We start from the raw sequence: 13,787 nt of genomic DNA, 5'->3' as shown, positions 1-13,787 counted from the left end.
GGCTTGTACGTGAACGGATGTTGCCAAGTTTACATAAGTTTATGCAAGATGCGGGAAGTTTAAAATACTAGATCCTGATATTATACATCCCCACTACGCCAATACGGTATCTATATTAATAATAAATCAGTAGCCGAAATTTTTCTGGCAATTTTCGATTTTTTTTAAATAATTGGTCCTAACATATATAATTAACCACCCTGAAACCAAAAATCGCTTTTTTTTTTAATTTTTGTTTGTATGTCTGTCTGTCTGTCTGTATGGTTGTTACCTTTTCACGCGATAATGGATGAACGGATTTCGATGAAAATTGGAATATAAATTATGTTCGTTGTAACTTAGATTTTAGGCTATATGGCATTCAAAATACATTATTTAAAAGGGGTGTTATAAGGGGGTCTGAATTAAATAAATCGAAATATCTCGCTTATTATTGATTTTTTGTGAAAAATGTTACACAACAAAAGTTTCTTTAAAAATAATTTGCGATAAGTTTTATTCCTTGAAAAATTTCGATAGGACTGATATTTAATGAGATAAATGAGTTTTAAAATTAAAATAACTGCCATCTAAGGCCGTATAATGAAATAAAAAACAAATGACTTCGTCTATAAGGGGCCTTGGACAGCAACAATCGACAGCTATGAAAGATAGCCTACAGAGAATGTTTCTGTGTTTGTATTAAGTAATATCGGAAGCTAAATTAACCGATTTGTATAATTAATTATTATTTCACGATTGGAAAGTGTAGTTCTAGTGTAGCTCTAGATGGACATAATGCTATAATGTTATTACAGTAACGTCTGATATAATATAATATAATATAATTTAAGTTATTTGAAGGGTTCAGAACCATCGTGGGCCAAACGCCATTTACTGAATACGTAGAAAACAAGGGTTAAAATTATTACCATAATTCAATGGAAACCGATAACAAGTAAAATAAAGTATACACATTAAATCTAAATGATGTCAATGTCCATTAAACTATGGTTGCATGTAATAAAAATTAGAAACATGTTAAAGGAATTGTCATTGCACTAATGAGTGATCTCTGGGCCAAAATTATCGCATTTTAATTATTTGGATGCAATTTAAATTGAGTAACATATTAAACGATTTATCCTTCTATCAAACACGAATATTCCCTGGATCAAATGTCCTATTTTAATTATGTAATTACTTTATATTTATTTCTAACGGGTGCAGCGGAGCGCACGTGTACGGCTAGTTAAATAATAAAACTAGTCGTGCATTAATGGAAGCAAGGTGTTCACGTGCTCTTGTGCTCTTATTGACGCACCGCCACTGGTTACGAAATTTCACATGACGCGACCGCCCAAAATATCAGATCTGCAAGGACAAGAAGCGACTTGTCCCACTTCCGTCCTCAAGCGGCTCTGGCGCCGGATATTGAACTCCTTATTGCTGCCATATATCAGATGAAATCGATATGTGGAGGAAAGGGTATTTCCCCGGCTGACCCGACCGACGTGTCCACAGCACCGCAGTCGGTTTCATTACATTGTCAGATTGTCACCTTCTGCACGGGTCCACTCGCTTACCCCACTTCCTCGAGTACGAATTCCACGTACTTTATGGCAGTCGTTGTGCTACAAGAACAAATAACTTGTTATTAATGTAACTTGCACCGCTTCAGTTTCGCCTCACTTCAAAAACTTGTCTTTGTCAGAGACGTGTTCTGCGTTGAAAACAGAAAACGCCGGTTAGCAATCCCGGCGCGTCCGGACGGTTGAAATGGGAGATTCTCGGAATGTGTTATTTTTGTTTGTCTCGGGATAGAGTCGACATCCGACACCGACCACCATGAGTCATGACACACTCACGGTGCTTAAAACCGTCACAAGTGCTAATGGCTCATTGCACATTTTATCATCAAATCCACTTTGTATGAGTCGCAGATGTAGATATGATAAACTATTTTGTATTACAAATATAAGATAACTAGTGGCTTATGCAGCAAATGCTGCAAACTAAGTTCATTAGACATTCAAATAAAATTTTTTCAGAATTTATTTTCAATGAAGAATATGCCTACCAGTCATTTTAAAAGTTATTTGCTTCCATAATAATGAAACATACTCTCTCTGAATGGTTTTTTATGCCAAATACTTTTTCTTGAATCTATCCACCTTCAGTTTTTGAGTTTAAAAGCGAAAACGCAAGTAACAATGTCAGGACGATCAGTGGATTTTTCATGTGGGAGTAAAGCACTAGAAGGTCATTGTGGATTGTAGGTGAGAGTTAAGAAAATGTCAGGTTTGCCATGCTTTCGAACAATAGACATAGCATCTTCGTAAAGCTGCTGCATGTTTCGTGAACTACCTTTAAATGTAGAGGGTATAATCATTTTATCCTGCTGAAATGATCGGGAGACTACAAAATCTTGTAGACCTCTTATTTTATCAGTAAGTAATACCTTTTGGTCTTTCCTTAGGAACTGTAATTTTTGCGCCCTCTCTAGGCAATACTGGAGATAATCACGCATATAAATATCTACACCAACCGCCTTTAAGTATATGAAAGAGACCTACACCACTTGATTAATAACTATAAAAATATTCCATTTTTAATAACAATAATTTTAACTTGCGTAAGTTTGTAGTTTTGAGTAACATATACTGTGTATGTTATACAGCCCTCACTCAGTAAATTATAGAAATGAAGATCTAATTTAAGATATTCTCTACGTCTACTTGTGTAACTCCAAAATGTTTGAGTTTCATATCAATAGGCTATATCATTAATATGTATGTTAGTGACAAATACTCTTATCATGGCATTAACTATAATAATATTTCACTTTTAATGGTGATAATGTCATCAAACTACCTCAAGTTTTGTAGTTTTTAATGTCCAGTACACAGATATACTCAGAAAATTACACACCACAGAATCAGATCTGTAAATTGTTTTCAACAAGTCTTGAAAGTTTTTAATAACTAATTACAGAGACGTTATAAATACCACAAATGAAGATCGACATATTGTTGTCATTATGATGTCACAGAATCTGCTCTGATTTCCTCTAAATATATCAGAAATCCTGCAGTTATGACCTTCGTGTAATATTGTTTATTATAGTGTGTGTGTTTTGTTTCATTCTGAAAAAAGCCATTAGTTCTCAAAACTGACGACAGATGGATTTTGGAAAATAGGAAAATTGATATTTCACTGAAAACTACTATTTTTCTGAAAAACTTCGGGTTCCAAGCTTCAAAATGAGGGGTCATTTATTAAAATCCGTTCAGCCATTTTTCCGTAATTTCCATTACCAGTTCAAATTATATATATATATATATATATATATATATATATATATATATATATATATATAGACTAGAACTCATCCAGTATTTAGTGGGTGGAAAACTGGGCGCTTGCCCAGGGCGGCGGGTTTCAGGAGGTGGAAGATTTTTGGAAACTTACAAAAACTTGTATGAAATGGGTACTAGATGACCATTTTATATGTGGAACGTAAACAGCTGCGTGCGATCTTATGTTGTTACTCTGTGGGAAAAAGAAAGACATTGTTTATGACTAGAATAAGAGAGCGATCGTATTATATATGCGACGTAACAGCGGCGCGCTGTGTATTAGTACAAGCAACTGTCGCTGCCGTTCCACAAACAGAATGGTATCTCTGTGTATAGAGTATAAATTGTTGTTTGGCAATGACAGAGCAAGGAGGAAGCCTCTGTGATCTAAATTAATATTCTGAGTTCTGAAGAATCCTATTTGTAAGCTCATGTAAATTTAAGGAGTCTGACAATTTCTCACGATTCCCTCTGGGTTCAAATTTAATCCAAACCTGTTTATACATAGTCCAATTCAATAAGGACGCGACCTAATACTGTTGTGACAAGAGTAAGTGACGTAGCATTCACTAAAGCGCCAGAACAGTCTGTAACTACAGTAAATGAATTTCCTTCGGCGAAATGTTAGTTCCCTCTTAATAGCATTAATACATAATGGTTTTCATTTCCTGTCAGAGTAGAGAGTAGAATATTATGCAACTCAATCTTCCTGGACTGCGATCTCGTTTGTATTAGCTATTTCAATAAGAAACTCGTGTTTCCTTGGTTATCAGTGTCTGCGGAGGGATTTCCCTGATTCACCTCGTCAAATTGTCACGACGATTTCAGTGACGTTGATAAATTACCGTCCTACATTTTTCCGTTCTCCTAATTCCTAAATGGCGACTGCGTTTAAAATTACATCTGCGGGGAAGCGGGCTGAATGCATGAATGTCTTGACATGCGAGGATTTCAGGTTCATGAAAAATGCATTAACGTATTTGAAATGTTATGTATCAGCAACGTGCGGATTCAACGTCTGCAAGGAACTGTTTTTCATTGAGCATAAGCTGCTCTGGAACCCATTAGAAAGCCTTGTAGATCAGTCGTAATGCATTTTAGCCTTACTCAGAAGTGAGCTTTATATTGTGTTTGCAGTAGTATTTTATGACTAATGAGAAATAGTAATATGCGTTACAAGAGCGGTATGTTGAAGTTTTTATGTTCGAGGAAAAGTTTGAAAAAGCGAAACGTAGTTGAGCTTTTTTAATTTCCGAGAATTGAAAGAAAACATACCGCTCGTGTATCGTACATTATTTTGTGCGAAGATCGTTTATTACATACCTGAAAGGGGAATTTCTAATTAGTTGCAATGAAATCTCCATCTTGGTTTCTGTTCAATGACGGCAGATTTGCAAAACAAAAATATCTATCTTCAACATTGTTGCTTTAAAATGTTTTCTGTGTTTACTATACTCCAGCAGGCCGTGATATACGTCTGTCTTTTTTTTCCCCCCCAGTCTATGATGAGTCTGGAATCTTGTTGATTTTTTCACGGCTTCCTTAATGTTACTTGCATCGCGAACGCAGTACGGTAACTTTAGTGGAGTTGTAGAGTTTACTTAATTTTTGCAAATATTTAAAAACAATAATTAACAGTGCAATTTAGGTGAAATTGCAGTGGTAAGTTTCCAATTTATAATTATTACTATATTGAACGTCTCTAAAAATAATATGTTAAAAGCCTAAAGCAGTAAAATCAATATGTCACTTAAGCGGTAAGAAGAGGGAAATTGTTATGTGTGTTAGGTTGGGAATATTGAATGTGGAATTTTAGACTTTCCGCGGATTGGTTTTGTGCTGAAACCAAGCAAATACGCACGATCTCGCACAAAAGTATGTAAACTTCTAATTATAGATGCTGTACATTTCGTAGGTGCTTTTCATTGGGAAACATAATCACATGACCAACATTTATCATCGTATAATCACCATCATGCAGTATCCCAGGAGATATATTATGCCTCACAATTATAACTAGTTTTTTAAGTAATCATGTAATTTAATCTGTCATCTAGTTTAAGTACTGTATGTATTTAAGTTCGATAATCATCTGGCTTATGCATATTTTTCTGTTTCGATTTTGTATTAATATTATACAGGGTGATATGGATACCTAGTCATTGTGGTATACCTGGAAACGAGAAAGTCGATAATATTGCAAAACAGGCAACATATTTGCAACCAAGACCTCTTCAAGTGACCTCTCTATCCAGTGCTTTTGCTTCAGTGAAGTCTCATTCTACAAACCTATGGATCACCAATTGGCTCTCTTCTGACAAAGGAAAAATTTTACAGTCTGTACAAAAGAAACCAAATGACCTGGAAATGTACAAAAACTTGCCCAGACATGTTCAAACATTTTTAACAAGAGCCAGAACAGGTCACATTGTCACTCAATTGTACCTACACCGATTTCACATTTCTGATAATCCTACTTGTCTGTGGTGTAATAACCATGATGAAGATCTGGAACACATTCTTCTATACTGTCCATCCATAAACCACAAAATAAGTAAATTAAAATCATCAGTACCAGTTGCAGAAGACACAGCCCTGCAGTATACAAGGTGTTTCAAAAATACGGGGCATAATTTCAGGTATGTATTTCCCACATGTAGATAATCAAAATAGTTCATTACAACATGTGTCCGGAAATGCTTCATTTCCGAGTTATGGCCTTCACAACATTGAAATTCACCGGAACGTTTTTCTTTCCGCAGGTCGTTGTCATTACAGAAGATGTTCAAAATGTCCACCTCCTGCTTGAATACACACCTCACATCGATGTATCATTGACCTGCGAACACGATCCCAAACTCCAGGAGTATTGCGTATGTCCTCAGAACATGCCACAATTCGATTCCGAAGGGGTTCCAAATCAGGCACCGGAGACGAATAAACCAATGATTTTAAATGGCCCCACAAGTAGAAATCGAGAGGGTTCAGATCAGGTGAGCGTGGAGGCCAAGCAATTGGGCCAGCTCTACCTATCCATCGATCAGGAAACCTTCGATCCAAGTACCTACACAACACTGAATGTAACCTTCGCCTCGGAATGAACGTCAGAGTGCCCTCTTAATGTCTCCTTTGACGGCAACGACCTACGGAAAGAAAAACGTTCCGGTGAATTTCAATGTTGTGAAGGCCATAACTCGGAAATAAAGCATTTCCGGACACATGTTGTAATGAACTATTTTGATTGTCTACATGTGGGAAATACATACCTGAAATTATGCCCCGTATTTTTTAAACACCCTGTATATTGACTACACCCATCTCTGGCTACTAGCAACAGGCAGCTATAATAAACACCGATCAAAATACCCCTCATTTCTCGTGAAAAACAACAACTGAATAGACTACAGTGGACATGTTGTCAGCAAACAGCTGAATACATTAAGAAGATTGATTGATTGATTGATTGATTGATTGATTGATTGATTGATTGATTGATTGATTGATTGATTGATTGATTATACAGCGTGATCCGTTTGGGAAGACATAAAATAAAAACGTGATAAAATGAGAAGAGTTTCTATTTATTGTTAAATAATTGGTACATTCAATCTAGAAGAATGAGAGTTTTGTCCAAATTAGACCTCAACGTGCCTACCATTGCGAAAATTCCCAGGACTAATTCCTCCCGTGTGTGGTCTAAAATCTCAGGAGTAACTTTCTTTGCTCTGAGATCATGAATATTGCTGGGTCGTTGTGCATACACATCATTCTCCACGAAACCCCAGAGAAAGAAATCGGGTGGTGTCAGCTGTGTCATCCAGATAATCAAGGACGTCTGTTGCCAAATGAGGTGGTGCACCATCCTGTTAGAACATGATACCCATGCTTTTTTCCTGTTGCAGTTGTAGTTCGAAAAAGTTTTTCAACATGTCCAGTTATGGTCCTGATCGAATTGTTTCCTCTGCGAAGATAAATGATCCATACCGATTATAGCGACTACCCGCGCACCAAACATTAACTTTAGGACTAGCCCGTTCCAGTTCATATGAGACATATGGGTTGCATTATGGGTATTCACTCGACCACTGACATGGAATGTTGCTTTCTTCAGAAAATACCCATCGTTCGGTCGTTGCTGAGTAAGTTATTTTGTTTCATATGCGGTAACAATGATGATACAAAACCCCCGTGCTTCATTATCTCATTGGAACTGAAATTAATTCTACAGCACCCCCATTATAAATTTTATAGTCATTTTATTTTATATATTTCCTAACGGATCAAAACTGTGTTATCATGTATTTCCTTTATTCTCTGGTTTAGTGGAAGAGAAGGCCAGAAAAAATAAAGCATTATTATTATTATTATTATTATTATTATTATTATTATTATTATCTGCTTTGAAGGATTGTCGTGTCATTATTTATTTATTTCATCAATCATTGTTCACGCCATGGCGGATTAGATGTATTCCAGTTCTTAATCCGCCATCACTCCCTATACAAATATAACAAAAAATTAATACATTTGAACTTATAAGTATCCTCTGTTTACAATAATAATACTACTAATAATAAAAATAATAATTACTCTTCGTAGTTTCTTATCGTGTAACTCCTCAACATTTATAATTCCATCTCCGTTAGAGCTTTGACTTTCTCTTCCCATCTAATTGTAACTCTAAACAGGAATTTTCCTAATTTATGCAGATTGCTTGCGTTTAGGTGACCATTCATTTTTTATAAGCTACTATAGCGTTTATTTGTAGAAATTTTTTATCCACCCAACTGTTTCTCAAATCATTCGTTGCCCGGCACTTTAGCGCAATATGCATTGCGTCTTCAGCTAGTCCACACAAAGGACATTTATCCTTCTCTACGTTCCCTCTCTTATTCTTGAGTCCCCAGATACCTAATCTCCACCATGCCATTCCCGTTCTCTCTTCCCTTGAATTTAGTCTAACATATTCTTCCTGTTCCCAAAACTACTTCACCTCCCTACAGTATTTTAGTGATCCTAGGTCTTTCATATTACTAAAAGTATCTTGTCTTGAAATTTCGTTTGCTCTCTCTTTTACTATTCTTCCAATAGTTTTCGTGTTTATATACTCTAGTTCTCTCCATAGCCAATTTAGTCCTAATCTGTTTATTTCACTTTCCAGCTCTTTCAGCCAATTCGATTTCCGTGTCATAATATATATTGCGATTGGATGATTTCTTTAGTCTCTAATAAAATGGCGACCATGACATATGCTTACATTGTTGAATTGAACTTTTTTTAAATGTTCATTAATGGACAGTTTCCTATCCTCGAAAGAGCAGAGTAGAGTTAAAAAAAAAAGGGCAGTTGCATTTTCACATATACACGAATATGAGACTGTTGAATCGTGATGTGTAAAATTAACTGACATCGTGAAACTTGCAGTTTAAAATAATAAATTTTGGTTATTTTATACTAAACTGAAGTATTCCTCTTGTTTCAGGTCTGTGTTAAATTCCTAGAAGTGTCGAACAACTGGAGTGGCGTAATTCGATTTGGATTCACATGCAATGACCCAAATAATCTTCGATATGGTCTTCCAAAATATGCTTGCCCAGGTAGGTTACTGTTGATTTTTATCAATGTAATTAACTATTTTAGTATACAAATGAAACTTATTTTGGTTTAGATTACATACCTAAATATAATATATCTTAAATTATCTTAAGTAAAAGTTATCCATTTTTTCTTATATTCATACATTGATTTCCGGGGAAAATTTTTATCATAACTATACTTCGTTCCGTAATGTCTGATGGGCTACGTAAACATTGCCGGCATAGAGAGAGAAGAAGAGGTCTCAGTCTACGCTTATCTTGAAGTGGGGCGGTCTGAAGCCTTCTAGCCCGCCCAACTTCAACACAAGCGTAGAATGAGATTCTGTCATTGGTTGAATAGTAATTGTTATACTTCTGTCCTCCTCTGCCGGCAATGTTTACGTCGCCTGTCAGACATTATGGAATGAAGTATGTTTTGTTGTTGTTGTTTTCTAATGCCAGGCATTTGACAATAAAGTCATTTGACCTCTTGCACTCCAATATTTTTCAAAGATATTATCATGACCAGCCAATGAAGCACAGGTTTTGAGGTGTTCCGAATCCATTTCTTGGTTTGAGTTGCACAATGGGCAGTTAGGGGACTGATATATTCCAATTCTATGCAGGTGTTTAGCCAAACAATCATGGCCTGTTGCCAATTTAAATGCAGCTACAGACGATTTTCGTGGTAAATCGGGAATTAACTGTGGATTTTGATGCAGAGAGTTCCATTTTTTCCCTTGAGATTGTGTTATCAAATTTTATTTGTTGAAGTCTAAGTATGTAGATTTAATAAATCTTTTCACAGAGTAATATGTAGATTTAGTAACAGGTCTGTAAGTAGCAGTGCTGCCCTTCTTTGCTAAAGCATCCGCATTCTCATTTCCCAGGATTCCACAATGGGATGGTATCCATTGGAATACGATTCTTTTATTGAATGTTATTAATTGAGAGAGCATTTTAGTTATTTCTGCTGTTCGAGATGAAGGCGTGTGTCTAGAGGCTATTGATAGAATAGCTGCTTTGGAGTCTGACAATATAACTGCATTTTTAAATTTATTGATGTGGCATATTCCTGAGACTTTCACTTATTGCAATGATTTCTCCATCAAAACTTGTTGTTCCATATCCAAGAGATCTATAAAGTGAGAAGAGACAGCACGTAACACCTGCACCGGCACCTTGTTCTCTGGAGATCAAGGATCCGTCCCAATTACAATGTTCACGACTAACAAATTAATTTATAAAACATAAACAAGGAAAAGGAAACATACACTTATTAAAAACTGAAACAAAATAGAAATAAGAGAAAGAAAAAAAAGAGAAATTGAAATAATGTGTGAAAGTAGCTTCAAATTAACTAACAACAATATTCTGTAAAATGTGATAACAAATAATTCTGTATCTAGAGAAATTCATATTGAAAATATCAACATTCGGATGAGGATGTAATTTATTGTATACCGGTAACTGTAACATTTGGAAAACTGGGGAATTTATTATTATTATTATTATTATTATTATTATTATTATTATTATTATTATTATTATTGTCATCATTGTTACTATTAACATCATCACTGTTATTAGTAAGAGCTAGGATTCGTGTGTAGTAATAGCTAATATTTTAGTCGGTATAGTTTACAAACATGCAAGCCATGCCCCCCCCCCCCGCTCTTCATAATTGCCATTCTTGTCATTCGGTTCTTCCATTAGTTAGCGCTAATGGTTTTTAATCCTCTTAACCACCACTTACAAAAGAGCGGGGGGTTTAAAAGCCGCATTGTCTAGTCCTTGTGACTTTTCCTGCATTTTGAGTCTTGTCAACCAGGCTTAAAACCTTCTTAACCGGCATCACATCGACTCAACTATACTCGGCGTCATTCTTAACTCATACTACATATAAATCCTAGCTCTAGTTATTAGTATCTTCATTATTATCATCATCTTCGTAAAACAGTATCAGTTTACTTTAAAAATAGTAATTGTACAGATGTAAGCTGTGATTCAATCAAAAGTTTGACATATTTGGATTCATTAAGAGTTCGAAGTTCAGTCGTGATTAGTGGCGTATTAGTTAAATAGAACTTTTCTATTTATTGTTTCAGATCTCACGAACAAACCCGGATATTGGGCAAAAGCATTAGCAGAAAGGTTTGCAGAGCGGGACACAGTACTCTTCTATTATGTAACCCAGGCTGGAGACGTGCACTTTGGAATCAATGGAGAGGAGAAAGGAGTGTTCTTCAGCGGCGTGGAGACGAGGGGCCCACTTTGGGCCATCATCGACGTGTATGGAAACTCGACCGCAATCGAGCTGGTGGACCCTAGGCAGCAGCTCAACAACTCCCGCCGTAATCTGGCAATGGGGGGCGACGCGAGTCCTGGGGACTCGGCCGCCATGGAGCGACTCATTCTGCCATCCCTCACGGCACTCAGCATCAACCAGCAGAACCACCAGCAGCCCCAGTCTCAGCGGACTGTGGCCGAGGATGCCACCAGCAACGACATGCCTGGACCTAGATTTCAACAGCCTGGAACTTATTTCAACTCTCTGCCTTTCCACAGGTAAGTACATAAATATTTCCGAATATGTATGATAAGAACTTTCTTGTGTTAAATATTAACGTACCTTGTTAACATGTTTCGATCTACTCGTATTTTCGGTCATCTTCGGAACTGGTCGTTGTTGGTCTTGGCGCCTCTTGTTTCCTGTGTGGGTGCGTTCGTAGTGTAGAGTCAAAGAGTGTATGTGTTTTGAAGTTGAGTTGTGTGTTGAGAATGTCGTTGGGGTGTGTTTTCATGTGTCTATATATTTCATATTGTTCTAGTGTGTTGAGTTTCTGGCTTTTTGGCTGGATGTGCAGTATTTCCATGTCTGTGTTGATGTCTCTGTAGGTGTGGTTGGCATTTGTGATGTGTTCTGCATATGTGGAGGTGTTTTGTAATTTTGTTATAGCTGTAATGTGTTCTTTGTAACGTCTTTGAAATGATCTGCCTGTCTGTCCTATGTAGAAGTTGTTGCAGGTGTTACATTTGAGTTTGTATACGCCTGTGTGGTTGTATTTATTTGTTTGTGTTGTTTGTGTGTTGAGATGATTTGTAGAGTGTTATTTGTTCTGTATGCGATGTTGTAGTTTAATTTCTTGAATGAGGTTGCAATTTTATGTGTGTTTTTGTTTTCGTATGTTAGTGTGATGTATTTTTTGTGTTCTTGTGTTTGTGTTGTATTCTTCTGTTTTTTTTTGTGGTTTTGTTTTGTCTTACGTATTATGTTGTCTATTATGTTGGGGTTGTATCCGTTTTCTTGTGCTATGTATTTGATTGTGCTTACTTCTTCGTTGTCCGAAGATGACCGAAAATAGGTCGAAACATGTTAACAAGGTACGTTAATATTTAACACAAGAAAGTTCTTATCATACATATTCCGAAGTCATACAGTGTTAAAAGTTGTGTAATCAAGATGTATAAATAAATATTATTTTATGCCATACTAGCATTATAAACAGGTTGTTACTACATCGAAAATCGTGCGAAATTGGCTTATTATAGCACGCGTGCCGATAAAAGCAATGACGTATTTGCTGTGACGTAATACCGGAACGCTTGCTATCTTGGTTGTCGCTTCTACACACGACGTAACAAGAAATGAAATGCAGGACAGAAGATAACGTATCATTTTATTTTAATCTTTAACAATTTTGTATTACCTTTGTAATATTACACAAAACAGTTTTGTGGTTCAGAGAAACTATATTAACAAAATAAAGGAACAATTGTAACATAACCTGCAAGGCCATCCATTTCTCTTTACTTAATGCCAAAGCCAGGTGCAACTAATCGATACGAACATATGAAGACAATTTCAGCGTATTCCGAATCTCACCGGACCGGTGGACAACAATGACGTCACGCTGCAGCGAAATAGGAACAAAACTGCTGGAAGGATCGATGGCTGTCATGGCGACTGTATAAGTTGTTGTCTGTGCTACGCTAGCAAAATTTTGCGAAATTTCCGTACTGCCGTCTCCTTCAAAGAAAAGAGAGCATAAACAATTTATTTCTTGAACCGATAGTAATAACTGGTCCGTTGACATGTTCGCTTATAAGCCATTAACATATTGTTTTTACGTTGTGCACCTTACTAACAATACAGCAGAACACACCGCCATGACACAACAGTGCACGATGTCATTAGTCTGCTAATTCCCGCCCTATACAAGAACCAATCAGATTCACTGATGGCAGCTGATGGAGACTGCCACCACCTCTGCAAGCTGATGGCACCGGTGCGACACCGGTGGAGCATCAGTGAAGCCATCGGTGAAATTCGGAACACCGTGATGCCATGAGATTGCTCAGCGCTGAGATTCGGAATACGCTCTTTGTCAGCTGTGGATCCCGAATTGAATTTCTTTCCTACAATTTATAATGCTAAGATGCCAACTCGTGGTTAATCTTATTATGACACTCGTGAAAATTGACAAACATTCACTCATGTCATCATCACCAAGATTATCCATTTGTTGCATAAATAACTATTTCACCATGAAAGAGCTCCATAACGCAAAGATTTTTTGGAGACTTACTTGTAGAGGCTTACTTCAGGGAGATTTATCTGAATTAGATGATTGTCCATACACATTCAGATTTACCTCCTAGACATATAGTTCATAAAAAGAGTCGTGAAAGATCGTTGAGATCAATAATTCCCGTGGAGAAATGCGAACACTCGATAAATACCATTTCTTCATAGTTCTACGTTCATAGACATGCTTGAAAATAGTTTCCCAAATCTGTACTTTCATAGCTTGCCGCCATTTCGCTAAAGAGAACTGCTTAAAACAAAACAATGACGAAATCTCGACCATAT

The 13,787-nt window shown here is 36.6% G+C and overlaps 1 protein-coding gene across 4 annotated transcripts in view; it reads left to right on the top strand.

Moving 5' to 3' along the window:
• Positions 1–13,787, top strand: part of neur (E3 ubiquitin-protein ligase neur) — a 591,978-nt gene that overhangs the window by 564,861 nt on the left and 13,330 nt on the right. For all 4 annotated transcript variants that reach the window (XM_069813349.1, XM_069813207.1, XM_069813434.1 and 1 more), the window contains 2 exons: positions 8,821–8,935; positions 11,023–11,482. In XM_069813349.1, coding sequence (XP_069669450.1) covers positions 8,821–8,935; positions 11,023–11,482 — 575 coding nt within the window. The remainder of the gene's footprint in view (positions 1–8,820; positions 8,936–11,022; positions 11,483–13,787) is intronic.

The sequence above is a fragment of the Periplaneta americana genome, chromosome 1, assembly GCF_040183065.1.
Source record: "Periplaneta americana isolate PAMFEO1 chromosome 1, P.americana_PAMFEO1_priV1, whole genome shotgun sequence".
Classification (NCBI taxonomy): domain Eukaryota; kingdom Metazoa; phylum Arthropoda; class Insecta; order Blattodea; family Blattidae; genus Periplaneta; species Periplaneta americana.
This window is presented reverse-complemented; position numbering and strand designations above follow the sequence as displayed.